Source organism: Melospiza georgiana, chromosome 4, assembly GCF_028018845.1.
Source record: "Melospiza georgiana isolate bMelGeo1 chromosome 4, bMelGeo1.pri, whole genome shotgun sequence".
Classification (NCBI taxonomy): Eukaryota; Metazoa; Chordata; class Aves; order Passeriformes; family Passerellidae; genus Melospiza; species Melospiza georgiana.
Window position 1 is genome coordinate 32,858,768 of NC_080433.1, and position 18,582 is coordinate 32,877,349.

The following is an 18,582-nucleotide window of genomic DNA, read 5'->3' on the forward strand; positions in this document are numbered from 1 at the left end:
ATGACCAGGAACCCTCCCACAGCTGAATAGAAATAAGAGATTTTTTTTCCTAATCTAAACTGTATTTCCTCAGTCTGAGGCTTAATCTTGTGTCACCTAGAACTCCATAGGTAATCTGCTGTATGAAGGTGAAGCAGTTGAGGGCTTTAGAGTGTCCTGATGCTCACTTCCAGTTTATTAGTGTAGGTTCCTCCTCAGGATAGAGATGTGGACTCAAGAGCCTTTGGGAGAAGAAGCCTTTCCCTGAGATACCCTGAGTTTTCAGCCTGCTGAAGTAGGATCTGATCCTCCTTTTAGCAGAAATTTCCTTCTAGAGAAAGAAGGATGCAGCTTTCAGCTTGGAGGCATCTGTGACCAACTCCCAACCCAAAAGACTACCACAGCTGAGTATCAGCATCTTCCTGCCAGCACTCCTACACGAAGTGCTATGGCTCTGCAGTTTTTGGTGTGTACCACAGCACAGCTCCTGGGGTTGTGCATGGCTCATGGAGATTTTTGCCCTGCTGTAAACTTCTACCAGAAGAGCTTTAATACAGTGCTAGCACACACAGTAGGGTGCAGTAGTGCTGGCCTCTGGAATCCTGGCAGCAGGAAAGCAGAAAGCCTCACTGCACAGGGCCATTATGTCTCCAAGAGTTCTTGGTCCTGCTGGGGGATACATGGGAGGGATGCAGCCCAGCTGGCAGCTCCTTATTCTAAACCAAGCTGATAAAAGCAAAAGAAAGAAGGTGACAAAGTCTAATCCTTGAGGTTAATGCCATCACACACCTGGGGGAAAAGGGAAAAGGGGATGTCTCAACCCTAGGAGATATTAAAGCACCCAAAGCCTTTCTACAAGTGTAGTTCAAACAACCCCTGCAGCATCCAGTAATACCCAGCTCAAAGCAATGAAGTTCTCAGGTGTCAGAGCTGACAAACGTCAGTAGTGGTGTACTCTACTTGTATGGCATTTTCCACAGGAGCATCTCAAAAGGCTTTGCAATCACTGAGGCACTATGCTCTGCACACCCTTAGGCAGTGGGTAACAAGAATTCCTGGTTTATGCAGACGGAGCAGACATCATAAAGCTGGTACCAGGGGATGGTCACTGCCCAGCACTGCTGGGCTCACCAGCAAAAGGCACTTGTGCAGTGAAGAGCCACGTGCCTTGGGGTCTCACAGTTCACCCTGGCACTGGTCCACATCCACTGGGCCCTGTCACAGAAGGGCTGGGTGGAAACCCTCACCAGGGGCTTGCTGCCTGGCAACATGCCAGGGTTGTACCGGGAGTGCCATGGGACGGAGATACCACATCACCACCCCCGAGGGGTTAATAACCACTGAGAAGTTGTCTGCTGTTCTTAAGGCCCCAACGATCTTCCCAACATACACGTCTTGTACCTGAAAGAGAGAGATGGAGCTACCAGCAATTACAGACCTTTCATCTTGGGGTCCAGCTGTGGTCACGGACATGGAATAGTGGGAAAGGGCACAGCAGTGGGCAACAGAAGAGTGGGCAGTGGGCAGCTGCCCCTCATCCCAGAGGCATGGGGTGAGAGTACTCCCTCTCACCCTCCCAGATCTGGGAAGAGGGGAATCCATGTGCCATGGGACTGCTCTGCTATGCAGTGTGTCAGTGGGGCTCACCTCATACACAGCATCCTCAGGGAAGTGGAGCTTGGCCAGGCTGGTGGTGTAGCGGAAGGGCATGTCTGTCCTGCGGCTGAAGAACACAAGGGCGCTGGCAGCCTGCGACAGTGGGCGCAGAAACACCTCGATCTGGGATTTCTCCTAGGGGTGGGGATAGGTGGGTGAGGCAGAGTTGCCAGGAACAGTGTAACAGAATTCCGACTTTGCCCTGTGAGGCTGCTACACCAGCAGGCCCACAACTCCCACAGCTCTCTTGCTCCTGTTTCTCTGCATCGCTTCCCTCTCCCTCCTTATTCTGATGCTCTGTGCTACTCCTGTCTGCTCTCCCAAATGCATCTGCTTTCCCCCTAACCTTGACAATCCTGCGCCCCTGGATTCCCAGGGGGTCCTGGTTGATCTGGATCATCAGGCGGTTCTGCAGGATCTCCTTGGCACTGGGGGAGATGGTGCGGAGATCCGTGGACATGAGGAGCGGAGCTGCCATCACTGTCCACAGAGCCATTTGGGAGCGTGACTGCTCGAAGCTAAGGCCAAAGTTTCCAATGATGAGCTGGAGGGGAGACAGTGAAAAGATGGAAGTAGCAGAAAAGGGTTAGAAACTTCTCTGCTTGTCACCTGTGGTGATGCTGCTTCCTGCTGGGAGGGAATGCACAAGGGAAACCTCATGCACACTTTTGCTTCCTCTTAAGTAGTCCACCACTGCCATAGGAGATCTCATCCCTGCTAGCAACATACACTCATTAATACCCTTTGCTTCAGCACTATTTGCCCTAAGGCTGTGCAGGGAAGGACAAGAACACCTGAAGAACTTGAGAGGTAAATTCAAGTGGTGAAGGGTTCATTGCAACCACAGTGGTTTTCCCACATCTTAGCCAAGGGCAACGCCAGCTTTGCCTCTGCAGCAACAGGGCTTCTGCTCCTGGAGCTTTTCCTTTGCCCTGCCCCTAGAAGGGGATCCCTGGTGATGCTCATCCCCAGACAGGGTCCAAGCACCCATCACCCAGCCACACCATGTCCGGGTCATTCCAGTGGCCAGGGCCAGCTGCCGGCTGCAAGACGTCCTGGTTTGTGAAGAACCAGTCCACGATGGAAAGGACACTCTCCCAGGAGTCCTGGATGTCGTCATAGTTACGCCACAGGTTGCAGATCTCTGCCAGGATGGTGTAGTTCACCTGACAAGGAGAACAGTGTCAGGCAGGAGACAAAAAAGAGCTGCTCTGCAAGGTGGGGGAGGCAGGGGCAGCACTGTTGAACTGTTGAGAGCTGCACTGTCCAGCAAGTGTGTAAAAGACACAGGAATCTGGAGAAGGGCAAGGAGGGAACGGTAAGGAGGCAAGACAGAGTCATATCCCACTATGTCTGGGCACACCCCAGTGCTACAGGATGTCTGGCAAAACAACCACAGAGGCCATGGGGAAATCTGATAACTTATCTGCTACAAGAATGAGAGCACCTCAGGACTGACTCAATAAGTGAAAGAGGAAATAGGTGAGAGCAACCAATCCTTAAGAAACATATACTAGGAAGATAATCCTATTCAAGCACTGAAACCAGACAAGATTGTTTCACAAGAAGACTGTCAGGACCAACCCCACACCATCTGATTAGAGTGGAGAGGATACACTCCAGAGCCTTCTTCCCACAAACTCCCATCACCTAGCTGTATTGGGACCCCCAAGTGTCCCCAGGTGCCTGGCAGGAAGGCCACATTCCCTCTGGGACTGCAGCACCATCCAAGGGTGGAAAATTAAGTGGGGTGTAACACCCTGCTCCTAGTGCTCCAGCAAGAGCTCCTCCAGGGCACAGGGGACATGAGAACTTGCCAACAGATGGAAAAACCCCTACCTTGGGGGGAAGACCCCCCTGATATGCTGGCCAGCTGCAGGAGTAGACAATGGGGCGGCCTGTGGCGTTCAAGGCCCTCGCCATTTCTGGGTATCCTTAGGGAGAGAATATGACAACCAGTGAAGGGGGTGGCTGGCAGCAGCCCATGTCCCAGTAGCAGCCTTTGTCCCAGCCCACCCAGCACGGGGAATATCAGGCTAGCCTGGCTTCCTTCCTTACACCAGCTCCAGGGCACACAAACTCCCGCCTCTTTTCCCAACAGTTGCAATAGGAGGCACAAGGGAAGCACTGGGCGGCCCGGTGTTGCTGCAGAGGGCCAGCTGCTCCACCCCAAGCAGCAGGGAAAGGAATGCCGGAGGCTGGTGAACTTTTACCCTTTGCCTGCTCCTCTGCGGACGAGTAGCACCCATCCAGCTTCAGCATGTCTACACCCCACGCTGCAAAGGTCTGGGCATCCTGCTTCACATTTTCCAACGTAGTGCCTGGGTAGCCCCCACAGGTGAAGACGCCCAGGTCACCATAAATGCCCAGCTTCAGGCCCCTGGCATGGACCTGTGAGGAGAACAGAGCTACAAGGAGCAAATGAAGGGATCCAAGGTGTCTCTCAGGTACCAGACTCCTTTTTTCCTTCCCAGCTCTCCCACCATACTGGCACGGGGACAGAGATCCCCAGTGGCCCCCAGCAGGCACTCACATAGTCAGCCAGAGCCTTAATTCCGCTGGGAAATCTCTTGGGGTCGGGAACCAGCTGTCCGGCCGCATCCCGCTGCTTGGCAGACCAGCAGTCGTCCATGTTGATGTACTCGTAGCCCAGCTCCCTCCAGCCATCCTCTGCCAGCCGGTCTGCCATCTCGAAGAAGAGCTGCTCGCTGTGGATTGAGGAGGCATGGCAGGCTGAGACCCTGCGACCCCCGTGCCTCAGCAGGTGAGGCAGGCAGAGGGATTTGGGGTTAACTGGGGGCTCTGGAGGGCTGGTCCGGGCCATAGGAGGGTCTCCAGCGCTCCTATTTGAACCCTATCCATGTTTATTGATCTCACCGAGGTGGAAGCATTTCCCCGGCTGCCTGAAAAGCCTGGCCACATCCTTCAGCTCTGGACGCTCTCCGGCCCAGCACCGGGGCGTCTGTGCCTCCCGCCTCCCATGCACCATCCACCGCGGGGTCCCAGGGACCCAGACGGTGCCAGAGCCATCCCGGGCCTGAAGTTCGACCTGACCGAGCCCCATCCACGGACCTGATGCAGTTGTGGGGATCCGCCTGGCAGTCCACGTTGCAGCGGAACCTCTCCCAGGACATCCAGCCCATGGGGGGAGTGCGCGCCAGCCCGTTCTCCAGGGCCACGCAGGGCAGCGCCACGGCCAGGGCCAGGGCCAGCCCGCTCAGTGCCACCGCCTCCATCGCTGCTGCTGCCGCCGCGGCACAGAGCACGGAGCGGCTCTCTCGGCCCGGCCCCGCTCACATGATGCCGTCCGCATCAGCTGACGGACCGTCCACGCCTCCTTCCCTCCCTCCCGCCCGCCCGTGGCTACCGCGCCCCGCCGGTACCGCAGCCCACAGCCGTGCCGCCCCATTAATATCGCTCCCCAACCTGCACTCTGTCCGTGCTGCACCCCACTATGGCTGCACCCCGTAGCCGGTGCCCATCAGAACTGCGCCCAGCCCGTACTGCACCCCGCTGCAGCTGCACCCCGTGGCTGGCACCCTGTCACCGCCGTCCCCGTGCCTGCTGCACCCCACAGTGACTCGGAGCGGGGGTTTAGGTCCCCCCCAGACTGCGACCCCGCAGAGGTGTCGGGCTGAGCGAAGGGGTGCGGGAGGACTCGGCTCCGGTCTGGCTGCGGTGTCCCGGCCCCCCCACTCCCCCCGGCCGCTGGCGGGGCGGTGCTGTCGGCGCGGCGGGACGGCCCCGGCGGCCGCAGGAGCCTTCCCCGCCCGGCCGCGGCAGGGCCGGGGCCCCGCACCGCCGAGCAGCAGCGGCCGGAGGTGAGCCGGGCCGGGCAGGGGCCGGGGTCCCGCCGGCGCACGGGAGGCGCAGGGCGAGGGCCAGGTGGTGCCGGGGCCGGGCCGGGGCAGGGCAGGGCAGGGCGGCGGGGCGGGAGCGGCGGCGGGGCCGCGGGGGGCGCAGCCACACGACGAACTCACCCCTGGAGGGGCACAGACGCTCACAAAGACACGCAGCCCCATCGCACGGGCGTGCGCCCGCACACAAAGACAGAGCCCAGCACGGCACACGCGGGACCCCCGCAGCCCCCCCGCGTGAGGGCCGGCCCGCAGCACAGTGTGCCAGGCTGGGAGCTCCCCAGGGCAGAGCACCTCCAGGGAGCGAACAGCCTTTCCTTGTGTCTGATCGGCGTCTTGGGCTTTTTTCAGCGGGGGTCCGTGCCCCCATGTCCTCAGCCGTGCCCCACAAGCCCTGATGGGAGAGAGGGACTCCGGGAGGGATTCTGGATGTTGCTCAGGAGTGGGGAGCTCCTAGCGCCCAGATCTGTCCTGGGAGTGGTGGCTGTGGTTTGTTTTCTGCATATTTCTATGTGTGGAGTTTTAGCGGTTGGAAATCCTTTTGCAATTGAACAATGCACAAATGTTTGTACTGGCTCTGCCCCTCAAGGCTCTGCCCTCCTTGACTTGCTGAGTCGCCTACCAAAGGGCCTCCACAAATGGGACAGTGACAGCTTCTGCAAAACATTTAGTTTTTTCTTTTAATAAACCCCAAACAAACCCAGGAGCCAGAAAACAAACCCACAGGAGCACTGGCCTGAGCTGGGATAGGGCTCAGACTTTGAAGCAAGTGTATGTTCCCCCAGTTTTACTATCCCAGTTTCCAGTGCAGCTTGCCTGCACTGAGGACCCTGGATTTCTGAAGTGGGAGTGACACAGCTCTTAGCTCTGTCAGTCCCAAACTGTTCTGGTTCATAACTACTTCTTCTTCATCCTTTTCCTCCTCCAAAGATGGTGCTCATCACGCCAAAGCCTCCGACAGCCTTGGCTAGGGAGCAGCCTGGCCAAGGAAGGCAGCGAGGGTTTGCAGTCTGACCTGCACAGCTGGTACGGCACCTTGCATCCCACTGCTGGTGAACCTGCTGGAGCTGGGAGCTCTTCCAGGAGGGCTGGTGGGGATGGGTGGTCCTGTGTGGAGACAGGGAGTAGGGAAAGGGGACAGAAGTGCAAGTTCCAGAGCCCTTGGGTCTGAAACACCCTCCTTATCCTGCCTTCTAATAGAGAGCAAAATGAGTGCCTCGCAGGCAGAGAGGCAAATTTCTTTCATGTGCCCCATTAAAAACCAGCAAAGTAGTTCACCTGTGGAATAAGAAATTAAACAGCGGTGTTGGCGTTCACAGGGAAGGCGGGTGTCTGGGTGGTGAGGCTCTGGTAGTGACCTCCTCTTTGCAGCAGCGAGGAACCAGCCTGCCCTTTGTAGGGTACCTGCTGGGTTAGATGCTGTCCTGTATCAGCGGCTGCTGGAATGGGGGCTGCTTTTCCCTGGGAGCAGGATCAGGCCTCTTCTGGTGGGGCCAGTGACATGCTCCTCACACCAAGACAACCTCTTCCCCCTCTCTCCTCTGCTCCTAGGTGGGGCGATGAAGCTAAATGAGCGGAGCGTGGCCCACTACGCCACCTGCGACTCGCCGGCCGACCACACCGGCTTTCTGCGCAAACGGGTGGAGCGGCACCACCACCATGGCACCTCCTACCAGCGCCGCTGGTTCGTCCTCAAGGGCAACCTCCTCTTCTACTTCGAGGAGCGGGAGAGCCGGGAGCCCATGGGGCTGGTGGTCCTGGAGGGCTGCACCGTGGAGCTGTGCGAGGCCGCTGAGGAGTTCGCATTTGCCATCCGCTTTGATGACGCTGGTGCCAGGGCCTATGTGCTGGTGGCTGACGGGCAGGCTGCCATGGAGGCCTGGGTGAAGGCGCTCTCACGGGCCAGCTTCGACTACATGCGGCTGGTGGTGAGGGAGCTGGAGAAGCAGCTGGAGGAGGCCTGCAAGAGCTTGGCTGCTTGCCGTAAGTCTCCAAGGAGGTCCTCCTCCTCTGGCAGGAAGAGGCATCTCTCCAACCCTGCCTTGCAGCCTCTCCAGGAGAAGCCCACCACCCTGGAGAATGGCTACTCCACATGGAGTAGTGGTGGTTGTGTCACTGGTGGAGCTACTTCCCCTGACCACGATGGGGGGCAAACGAAGCCCCCGCCCCTGCCTCCACGCCGGCGCTCGGCCGCCAGCAGTGCCACAGGATCCCCATCACCTGGCCTCTCACCAGCCATGTTGGAGAGCCCAGTGCCACCAGAAACCATCTGCTTCTCCAAGCTGCACAACTGGTACGGGCAGGAGATCGCAGTGCTGAGACGGGAGTGGCAAGAGAGGCAGAAGAGGGGACACCCGTGACTGGGGGCACAGTACACAAGTCACTGGCCAGCTGATGCCTGGAAGCCTGTCCTGCATGCAGGAAGAGTAAAGTGAGGGACACTGCTTGCCCCCTGCCCTCCTGAACGGCTGAGTGTGATGTGTGTATGCTTCACTTGGGAGGGACTCAAATCTCTAAACCTCACATTTAATTTCCACGAGGCTTTATACAGCCAGAGAGTGTGTAACACCAGGGGAGCCACCTTTACTTAAACTCTCTCTGCTGGAAATAGGAGCTGCCCAAATCAGCAATGAACCTCAGCCAACAGGCTTGGCCACTTGCTGTCCTGACACGGCGGATGCTCTGGGTATTTCACCCCTACCTCTCCTTCACCACTTTTTTGTTGTTGTTGTTGTTTTGTTTCTCAGTGTGGAAGTTTGCTTTTAGTCAGTACTTATTACTGTCTGTGGTCTTGTGCCAAAGTCCTTCCGCCTTTGTTCTTTTGCTGCAGATAAGGCTGGGCTCTCGTGAAGTGCCTCTGACAGGCCACTGGCCCTGGCGTGTGCCTCCAGCCTTGTGCCTCTCTCACTACAGCACGTGTGAGCCTCTGCAGCTGTTGCTGGCACAGCAGCTGGGGCTTTTGCATAGTTTTTTTGCTTTCATCTGCACTAACCCTTCTTTCAGCTAAATCCTTCAGGATGTGGATATCATGGTCTTGCAACAGTCTCTTTATGTGCTCATACTCAGCAGCAAGCCTGAAATGGAGACACAGAGCTTGGCCTGAAGCCTCAGAAGCACACCAGGAGCACCCCAGGGCTCATCTGGACTCTGTCAAGCGGTAACCAAGCCTGCTAATATCTCTGGCTCAAGGTTTCCCTGTTCCTATACAGGGATGCTCAAGCCTCTTTGCCTGGGCAGGAGTAAATGTCTCAGCCTTTGTTTAGACCACAGCCCCTGCAAAGTGCCATGGAGGGCTCAGTCAGCTCATGGGACTGCTTGCCCAGGAGAGTGTCCAGAGCCACGCTCCTGCAGGGCCTCTCTCAGTGCTGTGGCTCTGCCCAGCTCCCGGCAGTGCTGCGCAGTTGGAGGAGAGGCTTTGAAGGGTGGGGAGGGAGAGAGGCCTGGTTCAGGAGGAGAAGTGAAGGTGTGGGAGTGAGTTATGGCTGTTGGCAGTGTCCAGGCTTGCCTCTCCAGTGTCAGAGCCATGTTGTTGCCTTCTACCAAGCCTGCACCCGGCCTGCTGGCGCTTCCCTCTGACTCCATGTCAGCATCGCTTGGCTGATCTCTGCAGCACATCCTGTCCTCCCAGCAGGCTGGGAGGGCTGCAGGGAGGGCATGCCTGTCACCTCACTGTGGAAACACACTTGTCCATCAGTAGGTCACAAACCTTGGCCACAAGGCACACGGTACAAGTAGGTGGGTGCCAAGCCCAGGGACTAGAGCACCCTTGGGACGGGGTTTAAAAATCTCCCTTATCTAGTTGCATGCTTCCCATCTGAAAACATTTAAGCTGTTTTTATTGTCCTTTTTTTATTAAAGAGCTTTGCTAGGAAAGCAAAAGCCCATTTCAGATCATGACTGGCTGGAACCTTTCTGGCCTTAAATACACTCAGCTTCCTATTTTGCAATGGCCTATAGAGATAGCCAACGCAGAAATGAAATTAATTCTGTTAACTCTTGGTGCCTTTTAAAATATGTCTCTGGTAGTTTTGGATTATGAGCTTCCAGCCTCCTGCCTAATTATAGCTCAATGGTATATTAGAGGAAATCAGATCTTAAATTAGATCTTACAAATGACTTTGGGCAGTGAGAATGTAACCTTCACTCGGGAGTAACACAATCCAGTCCTCTCCAGTTCATGGTTGTATTACTTCACAGCAAGGATCTTCAAATTCGGGAGTATTCTTTTTCTTCGGCTTTTGTGAAAATATTTCAGAAAAATTTGGAGCAGGTGGCCATGGGGCAAGGCTCTGGCTTCCTCAGCAGCTTAGCTGGTTGGACGTAGGGGCCATTTCTGCCTCCCTGTCATGCTGCTTGAAAAGTTTGGTACTGCAGCATTCCTGGCTGCAAATGTGTCCCTTTTCCCATGCCAGGACAGCAGCATCAGGGGATTGCACTACCTGTGCCTCCTTGCTCTGAGCATGGGTACTTTGGGACCAAGGTCAAATTTGTTAAGCCTTTTCCTGTGGTTATATTTTTTTAAAGTAATACAGAGATAATATTCCTGATGTCTCAGATTAACATAAGGCAGATTGACAGTAAAGACCCAACTTCCAAAACAAATCAAAATGTGGTGGCAGTTCCTACGTGAGATCCAAGAATTGGGAGTGACTTGAAAGGGAAGATAAATTAACAAAGCCAGTTCTGTCAGAACTGAATCTGAGACAGTATTATTCATTTAAGGGCAGTTTCACTTTTAAGAAGCTTAGTGTGTTTTAATAAGCCAGGATTGTGCTCGTAACACTACTAAAGAGCTTATATTTAATGCTTTAATCTGTCCCATTCAAACAGCGCAATTTCCACGCTACCTACCTTTGCATTAGCCCATATCCCAGCTAAATCCCAAATCCTGCAAATGAGGCACTGCACTCTGCTTCCCATCTCAGTGCATTTGGAATCATTCTGTGTTTTATTCTGCAGTGCTGACAAGAAAATGGCTGAATCCCGATCCACATTTATACTCAGCCCAGCCATCCATGCCTGGGCCTCTGGATGGGCTTGATCAGGGTTTCCTCACCCTCCCACTGTTGTAGCAGCCATGTTGGAGCCTTGCCCAAATTTGTGTAGGAGTACAGGTTTTTTAATGATCACTGCCACTTGCTTCATTAGACAGGAAGCACCTGAGTGCTGCCCTCCCTCCTCAGAGATGGGGCTATGGAGCCAGCCCAGCTGAGTTGCTTGTGCTGGCAGTGCCTTTGAAGCAGCCCCCAGGCAGGAGGTCAGGATTTCAGCTTCCTGGGGTTGACAATCAGCTGGCTAATGGAGCAGCCTGTCTGTCTCCCTGCAGGCAGAGGTTGTTACAGGAAAGGCAGGGAGTTTTCATTGCACATTGTCCCTGGCAGCAAAATAAGGCTGATTGCCACCCAGGGTTTTTCTCCAGTCGTTCAAGTTTGGACTGTTTGGACTGTTTCATCTTCTGCCTCCACTTTCCCTTTTTAGTTTTAAAAGTAGAGAATGTCTATCTAAACAGGTTCCTAGGCAAAGGGGGAGATGAACACTGAAGTTGAATGGGTACTGTACTTAAAGTACTGAACTAAGATCCTTTTCTGAGAGTTTTCTTTAGTGCACAAGCGGTGAGAGGAAGGTACTGAAATGTAAAAGAAATTGGAAGAGGAAGGGCAATTCTGACATGGCCTGCTAAAATAGTTGATTTAATCCTTACATTTTTCTGAGGCTAGCATTTCATATTTGAGCCCGTTTTTTGGCCACGGGGTGGACAATCATGACCAAGATCAGGCGTTTTGTACAGTAGCTACTGCACTAACAGTGCCTGGGGGAGCTACCCCTCAGTGTTACCTCTCTCGGCTGCCTTTGCAGAGAAGCTGAAAGCAAGCCCCACTGCCAGGCACGGGGCATCTTTCACCAGCAGCACCAAATTCGTGTTCTGTCCGCACAATCACCTGGAAAACACTACGAGCGAATCCTGCCTTTCCAAGTGCTTCTGTTTTAGGTAGGGCGTGTTCCCTGTTTTAGGAGATGGTTTTGCATGCGCCTGTTTTACACGCGGAACTTGTACTATACATTGCATTACATTGTTTAGAGTTTGTTTTACACGCGAAACTTGTATTACGCATCCCATTACATTGTTTAGAGTTTGTATTTTATGCCGCGAAGCCGAATAAACCGGTTTGATTTGTAGCCCGTGCGCTGTTAATGGATCCATGGAACCCCTGGCGTGTCTGCAGGGCCTGGCCATTTCCCCGGCCCGGTTTTCCCTTACCGGGAGGCGGCGGGGGCGGCCCGAGCGCTCCGTCCCGCGGGGGGGACCGAGAACGCCCACAGACTCCGGGGGGCGCGGCCTCACCTGCGCATGCGCAGTGCCGACAGCGCCGCCTCCCCACAAGCCTCGCGAGATCCTAGGTGACGCCTGGGCTGGGCCGCGACACGGGGCAGGCGGGACGATGGCAGCGGCAGCCGGGCGGCTCCTGGCGGCCACCGTGGCTCGCTCGGGGCGTGCGGGCTGGGTCGGGCCGGGCCGGGCCCCGGCCTTGCCGATGGTGCCCTCCCGGGGCGCCACCGTCACCCGCAGCGGCGCCATTTTGCCCAAGCCGGTTAAGGTGAGTGAGGGGCGAGCGGGCGGAGGCGGCAGCCACGGGTGGGAGCGGTCACCAATCGGTGCGGGCGCAGCTGTTGTGGGCGGGGTCGTGGAAGTGAGTGACAGTGTCTGGGACCAATGAGCGGGGGGCTGCCGGCGAGAATGCGGAAGCGCTGGGCAGCGGGAGGGAGACGGGAGCGGCCCCTGAGCGTGCGGGGTTCGCCGGGCCGGTGTCCCCCGCGTCCCCCCCGCGTCCCCCCCGCGTCCGGCAGCGCTGCGACGCAAGGGGGACATCAGTACCCGCCTACGCGCCGCCCTTTGTCACCGATGGCCGCCCCCCCTCCCAAGTCACGGGTGTTCCCTGCCCCGGGCTGCCCGCTCGCTGGTAACGATATAATAAATACGTTTGTAACGCTATAATAAATACTCATAAAGCGCGGTGCGGTGACCGGGGCTTGGCACCGGGGACGCAAATCGTTCTGGGAGCCGCTTCTCGGCTCCTCCGCGCGCCTGGGGAGCCGGGAGTGCGCCGGTTCAGCCAAAGTGCGACTTGCTTGGATGTAAAGATCTACTTTTTACAATCGACTCCTTGCAGACGCCCTTCGGCCTCCTCAGAGTGTTCAGCGTCGTGATCCCTTTCCTGTATGTTGGCACTCAGATCAGTAAGAACTTTGCAGCCCTACTTGAAGAACATGATATCTTTGTCCCAGAGGATGACGATGATGATGATTAAAGGGTATGTCATTAACTACACCAGCAATCTAATTATTTGTGCTTCCCGTTTGGCTTGGGGCAGGGAGGAGAATCTCAGACTAGGAAATACAGGCAACAACAGCTTAAAAGATGTACTTGCAGTTAAACACATGGACACAGATATATCCTTTGGCTATGAACTTTTTTGTTTCATACCAGAGTAGGCCAGACTGGTGTCTGTGCAATCTCCATGCCAGGCATTTCTTAGAGACTGGAAAAAGTGATGGTGTTTTAGATCTTGCTAGCTGAATTAGAAATAAAATGTAGTCAAGGAGGGTCTGTACTGCAGACAACAGAGAGACTTCAGTGTTCCTGCATTGCATACACACCTAAAGGACAGCAGAGCTGCTGAGGAGTCTGAAGCACACCTGCTATGAGGAGTGGCTGAGGGAGCTGGGGCTGTTTAGCCTGGTGAAAAGAAGGCTCAGGGGAGAGCTTATCACTCTCTACAACTACCTGAAAGGAGGCTGCAGCCAGGAAGGGTTCAATCTCTTCCCAATTAACAAGCAACAGGACAAGAGGAAATAGCCCCAGGTTTTGCTAGGGAACATTTAGATTGGATATTAGGAAACATTTCTTCAGGGAAAGGGTTGTCCAGCATTGGAGCAGGCTGCCCAGGGAAGTAAGTGGTGGAGTCACATGCCCTACAGGTATTTAGAGGAGGTGTAGATGAGGCACTTAAGGACATACTTTAGCAGTGGACTTGGCAGTACTGCGTTAGCAACTGGGACTCAATGAACTTGAAGGTCTTTTCCAACCTAAACGATTCCATGATTTTGATTTTGTTCTACTTGTTTACCTGTTTAAAAGTCTTCTCCTGACTCACAGAATGACTCTTAAAACAGAATCATGTACTGTCTGAAATTCTGATATAGGTGAACAATTTAAGAGCATTCCAGAACCCATCAGAACAGACTGTCTGCTGGGTGTTACAATACTGGAGTAGTTGGACCATTCAGACTCATTGCAGAAAGGAAGAATGGAAATAATTCACCTTTATCTGCACTGCGCTACACTTTCTACCATTTTCCATTATTCTGTTTAGCTTGCTCTTGTGTAAAGATTAGAGTTTGGGTATATTTGATTCTTTATAGAACAAAGAAACTGTTTTAGAGAAGTTGTTGTAAATCATGTAGATTTACAGTCAGTTTGGTGGGTGTATTCCAGTTGAAAAAGGGGCTTTCCAGCATGCACTGTGCAGCTAAAAGCTAAGACTTAAAAGATTGCAAAGACTGCACTGGTCTGTTGTTAACTCCCTTTATGTAAACCCCATCTTGTGTAGTTTTGGGAGGAGGATGCAGACTGCAGCTCAGTAGTGTATCTGTAACACCTTGTTTTTCTATTTGCAGCACTGGAACAGAAGAACAGAAAGGAGAAAGCCATTGACAAAACAATGGCTCCAACATCTGTCACCTGTGTTTTGCCCTTCCCAAAGGGGACAGGGGGCTTTGTATCCCCTTTTGCCAGTGAGTGTCCTGCACATCTCTGTATGCTGGAAATCTGTAATCAGGGTTGAAGAAGTGCTTGATAGGCCCTGCGTCCTTGCACACACATGCTCACCTCATCAAAGACTGCTTGGGATGCCTTTAATTAGCAACATGGGAAACACTTAATTAAAGACCCAGAGACTGACATGTGCAACCTTGGTCCTGTGTTTTTATACGTTATTTTCCTATGTCCTAGCACTTCTGTCTTAACCTTTCTATCTCTGGATGTCTGTTCCAGTAGGGAGGCTCTCTTCATGCTTACTTTCTCTTTTGAGTCCTTTCAGTAACTCACTACTCATCTACAGGACGTGGAATCCTAGGGGAAGCAGAGCCCCACAACACAGCCCTGTTAAAGAATGGAGTGCACGTTGACAATGGCACTATTCAACAACCTAGCAGCTGTATCTGATGGGGACTGTGTCATGAACTTCACCTCACTGAAGATGAAAGACAGTATTATCATCACAGAGTTAAATCTCTGAGTGGCTTTGGTAAAGGGTTGAGATCACAAGTTGCAAATGAACTTGTTCATGTGTTTTATAGCATTTAATCTCTGAATGCTGGCTCCAGGTATCCAATATTTCCTAGGTAGTTCAGTACTTCTGAAAGAGCCCTAAGGTATTTGTTTTCTTCACTGTATGAACTTCAACTCCTCTTTTCATAAAAGTGTTTGCTATTGCACTTAAATCCTTGCATCATAGACTTTAAAGGTCTCCTTTGCTGTTATGGCACAGGAGGAGTATCTTTAGTCACAGCAGACCAGCTGTTCTCTCAAAATGATACCTTGAGAGGATAAATTATTTATTTTTCTTAAGCCAGCACTGCCCCAGTGTCTCATGGTTTCTGGTCACTAGATCTGGCCTCTTGATTGCCCACTTCTTCCTTCCTTATTGGTGTTGCTATTGAACTGGGAGCAGTGTATAGTTCCAACACCACATTTGTTCCCTTACTTCTTTGGCACAGCTTTTAATGTTTGCTCAGTAACTCTCCAGCATGGCTACTAGAGAAAAGGGAGCCTGTAATCTGAGTAACCCCGAGAGCTGCAGCTAAAGGCAGCTGTCAGGTTCTTGAGTCACTTGGTATCTGAGTTGCCCCCTCCATGCCCAAAGCCACCTGAGAAGCAGTTGTTCCAGTTTATCTGCTCTTGGGAGCCAAACATGTACCTACTTCTGTTTTAGATGTTGCCAAAATCCTTTACACTGCTTTGTCCCTCCTGGGCCCCTCCTGGCTTTGTCAACCCTGGAGGCCCAAGGTAGCTATGTACACATCCCTGAGGAGTGCTGTGTTACAGTCCTCATGGAGAAGAAAGCCCCAGGACTTACAGGATAAAAAGATGTTTATTTAGGCTGGATAAAAGAATTTTGAGTTTACTGCAAACATCCAGTGCTGGGCACATCTGGAAGAGCACCCAGTTACTTGCTGAAAACCTGTTCTCTGCTGAGAGAATAAATTCTCCTTATCCCTCTCAAAAGGGAACTAATAATTCCTGATTCAGTGGATGAGGTGATGGTGGGATGCCTTCTCCTGGCTTCAGAAGCTGTTACAGAGCCTTCCTATTCTGGAAAACAGTACAAATCCCCTTTTTCCAGGTAGTTTCATTTTACAGCAGAAAAATGGACTCTGCTGATGTTTTATTACACAAGGATTTATTTGCCTACCATTAGGATATTTTCTCTGGGAGAAGTGAAGGAGACTAATGTCCAGTATAAAACACAAGGTCAACAAAGTCATAGGATGAAATTGCAAGACACTGCATGAATACACTGCAGTGTCTTGCAATATCCCTAACATACTCCTCAAGCACAAGAACATTTCTGCCCTTTTGCTCACAGAGCTAACATCTACAGATGGGGCTATAGGCCAAGCACAAAGACCAGCAGCCAGGCTGTGTTGTGGTTACTCAGCAGACACCCCACGGCAAGTGATGGGATAAATGCCATCCACTGAAAATACACACTGGCAAAACTAGGACATGACAGCTCTTCAAACAGATCATAATTGCTTGCACATGCTCTGGATTTGCCTAGTCATTAGGCTCCTAAGATGCTAGAGAATCTCTTGGTATGGATTTTTTTTTCTATGTATAGAACTTTATTTGTAATATAAGGCAGGAAGACACAGAGTCAGTTCCTCAAGGATTGTGGCCTGCATAGAATTTGGACAGAAAGTCTTTAGGTTGCGGGGTTTCCGTCTCGTGGAAGTACCTCATGACATGAGTCCTCTGCTTCCAGACATGAATGGTTTCTTGAAGCTCCATTTTTCCCTGCACACACACAAAAGAATTTTAGACTAGTTGGCAGAGCCCAAGTCTAACCACACAGTACTGAGAAAGTTATTTGAGTGAACTTAAAAACACCTACAAAAATAATAGCTGCATCAACAGTTCTGTACTCCTACAGCCTGCATGCATCACCTGCACTGTGACACAAATATACTGTTCCTGCCTTGGGACTTCCATGGATTTCTCTGCAGCACAGCTTCCCAGCCCTGTGACACAGGCAAGAGACTCTGTCCCCTTCGTAAAACCTGCTTTGTTTCTTTCCTGACCCACACCTCCCATAAAATTGTACACAACATTCCTAATTTCCGAGCACCTCTACTGAATTTGGGTGAACAGCAACACTTCAGCTGTAAAATTAACTGCTGCCAAGTGCTTTGCACCAGCATCACTGCCACTGAGACATGCAAATTCTTCACAATTCCATTCTTTTGTACTCATTTTATAGGATGGTAGCACAGCAAAATGAGACTGCCTGGAACTGTCACCTAGCATACTATCTAAGACTTTGTTTCCAGATTTTTTCATCATGTAAAGTCAGAGTAATTGTCTTGAAATGCAAGAAACAAAACAGGTGAGGATGGCAGTCATTGTTTGGAAGCTTTCTAATGCATTAGAATTGCACAGGTGAGTTACTGTTGCTCAGACACGTTTTGAAGCCTGAGGTGCTGATTATTGCTTTGAAGCATCTATAACGCACCATGAGATGTGTTACAGAGCCAGAGTGTTCTGCCACCCAAAACCAGCTTCCCACCAAGTACTGACACTGTAATATATGTTTCAGAATCAGTGAAGAAAACTATTTTCTGATCCAATGAAGTACTGTAGAGGGAAGAAAGTTCATTTTTAATAGTAAACTAGTGAGCAGCACCTATTTTCCCTTTGATTGTTGTTGTTAAAAAAAGGGCGAGCAAACAACAAAAAAAAGGAACAAGCTTAGTGTTAATTAATTGTCGCTTTGCTTGACATACACTTGCTGAATTCTATAGCCACCTGATCCCTTATCAACAGGTTTGCTGACACAGATATTACCAATCCAACTGCAAAAGACAACCACTCCATAGACAGGCTGGTACAAAGTTGTTCCTCTCCTCCATCACACTCACCACCATCAGCCATATTCTCTGCAGCTTCAACAAATCAAAAGTAACAGTGTGTACCTTAATAACCAGCATGTCTATCACGCGTGGATCCGTAACGTGGGCGTTCTTCATGAACATCTCCCGCACCTTGTTCCGCCCCTGTTTCACCGTGATGTCCAGCTGGTACAGGTGCACTAAGAGAAACACAACACCTACTGCGGTCATCCACGTCGTTCTGCACTTGTTCCACCAGCAACGAGCAACTCAACCCTAAAAATCGCTACACTGTCACTCGTCCGGCTTCACCAATGTCATTAAGGCCGTTCCGACCTTGAGCCCGAGCGGCAGGCCACGCGTCCCTCACCCACCCGTGTTGGGCACCTCGCGGTACCAGGCCCGGTACAGCTCCCTGACGCGCCGCTTCGCCTCGCCCAGGTCCCGGCTGAAGATCGGCTTCACGGCGGCCGACACCACCCCCTTGCCAGCCACCGCCATCTTGATGCCAGTGCCACCTTCTCCGCCGCCCGCGGGAGCGCGCAGGGCAGGGCAACTGCTCCTATTGGCCAGCTGAGCTGCCACTCCAGCCTTTTGGGCCGGTCGCCTCCCATCTGATTGGTCAGAAGAAACGCCAATCACCCAGTCACTGTGCTGGAAGGGGCGGAGCAGCTGCTGGCTGGGCCCACACCAGGCCCCGCCTCCTGAGGCCGTGGGTCTGCCCCGCCCCTCAGAGCCCGCTCCTCCCTCAGGGCAGGGCTGGGCCTGTGATTTGGAGCGAGCCATTTGTTCCCTTTGCTCTGGAACGCCGCAATCGGCTGCTGTTCGGTCAGGCAAGTGGGCTTTCTCTCTGTCACTTTTGCATGCTGGAAAAGACACTCCCTACTTTAGCTATACCAACGTTTTATCCATATAAGTGAGT

At 52.6% G+C, this 18,582-nt stretch overlaps 4 protein-coding genes across 6 annotated transcripts; 2 read left to right on the top strand and 2 right to left on the bottom strand.

Moving 5' to 3' along the window:
- Positions 1-157: 157 nt before the first annotated feature.
- On the bottom strand, positions 158-4,911 carry NAGA (alpha-N-acetylgalactosaminidase). The gene is made up of 8 exons (XM_058022266.1): positions 4,708-4,911; positions 4,169-4,343; positions 3,849-4,026; positions 3,475-3,569; positions 2,640-2,801; positions 1,982-2,179; positions 1,627-1,770; positions 158-1,380 (listed from the first exon to the last, which is right to left on the bottom strand). The coding sequence occupies exons 1-8, from the start codon at positions 4,869-4,871 to the stop codon at positions 1,198-1,200; spliced, it is 1,299 nt and encodes a 432-aa protein (XP_057878249.1). The 5' UTR covers positions 4,872-4,911; the 3' UTR covers positions 158-1,197.
- Positions 4,912-5,405: 494 nt separating this feature from the next.
- PHETA2 (PH domain containing endocytic trafficking adaptor 2) lies at positions 5,406-11,652 on the top strand. Of its 3 annotated transcripts, none has more exons than XM_058023662.1 (2): positions 5,406-5,456; positions 6,423-11,652. In XM_058023662.1, exon 2 carries the CDS (start codon positions 7,052-7,054, stop codon positions 7,850-7,852), a length of 801 nt encoding a protein of 266 aa, XP_057879645.1. In that variant the 5' UTR covers positions 5,406-5,456; positions 6,423-7,051; the 3' UTR covers positions 7,853-11,652. The 3 variants fall into 3 exon arrangements, with proteins under 3 accessions (XP_057879645.1, XP_057879647.1, XP_057879646.1); XM_058023664.1 differs by having other exon boundaries at positions 5,414-5,456; positions 7,044-11,652; XM_058023663.1 differs by lacking the exon at positions 5,406-5,456 and having other exon boundaries at positions 5,835-6,518; positions 7,044-11,652.
- A 280-nt stretch (positions 11,653-11,932) lies between these two features.
- Positions 11,933-14,460, top strand: SMDT1 (single-pass membrane protein with aspartate rich tail 1). The gene is made up of 3 exons (XM_058023522.1): positions 11,933-12,088; positions 12,662-12,802; positions 14,169-14,460. Exons 1-2 carry the CDS (start codon positions 11,933-11,935, stop codon positions 12,797-12,799), a joined length of 294 nt encoding a protein of 97 aa, XP_057879505.1. The 3' UTR covers positions 12,800-12,802; positions 14,169-14,460.
- Positions 14,461-16,374: 1,914 nt separating this feature from the next.
- On the bottom strand, positions 16,375-18,204 carry NDUFA6 (NADH:ubiquinone oxidoreductase subunit A6). The gene is made up of 3 exons (XM_058023521.1): positions 18,035-18,204; positions 17,745-17,860; positions 16,375-16,569 (listed from the first exon to the last, which is right to left on the bottom strand). Exons 1-3 carry the CDS (start codon positions 18,159-18,161, stop codon positions 16,438-16,440), a joined length of 375 nt encoding a protein of 124 aa, XP_057879504.1. The 5' UTR covers positions 18,162-18,204; the 3' UTR covers positions 16,375-16,437.
- Positions 18,205-18,582: the final 378 nt, after the last annotated feature.

Bases quoted from the DNA above. Each gene is read 5' to 3' on its own strand.
- NAGA (XM_058022266.1), bottom strand. From the start codon at position 4,871: ATGGAGGCGGTGGCACTGAGCGGGCTGGCCCTGGCCCTGGCCGTGGCG. The intron at 4,344-4,707 runs GTCCGTGGATGG...CTCAATCCACAG, and splicing joins GATCCCCACAACTGCATCAG to CGAGCAGCTCTTCTTCGAGA. The intron at 2,180-2,639 runs GTGTGGCTGGGT...TCTCCCCTCCAG, and splicing joins ACTGGAATGACCCGGACATG to CTCATCATTGGAAACTTTGG.
- PHETA2 (XM_058023662.1), top strand. From the start codon at position 7,052: ATGAAGCTAAATGAGCGGAGCGTGGCCCACTACGCCACCTGCGACTCG.
- NDUFA6 (XM_058023521.1), bottom strand. From the start codon at position 18,161: ATGGCGGTGGCTGGCAAGGGGGTGGTGTCGGCCGCCGTGAAGCCGATC. The intron at 17,861-18,034 runs GTGGGTGAGGGA...TGTTTCTCTTAG, and splicing joins CCGCGAGGTGCCCAACACGG to TGCACCTGTACCAGCTGGAC. The intron at 16,570-17,744 runs GTACACACTGTT...GTGTGTGTGCAG, and splicing joins TAGACATGCTGGTTATTAAG to GGAAAAATGGAGCTTCAAGA.
- SMDT1 (XM_058023522.1), top strand. From the start codon at position 11,933: ATGGCAGCGGCAGCCGGGCGGCTCCTGGCGGCCACCGTGGCTCGCTCG. The intron at 12,089-12,661 runs GTGAGTGAGGGG...GACTCCTTGCAG, and splicing joins TTTTGCCCAAGCCGGTTAAG to ACGCCCTTCGGCCTCCTCAG.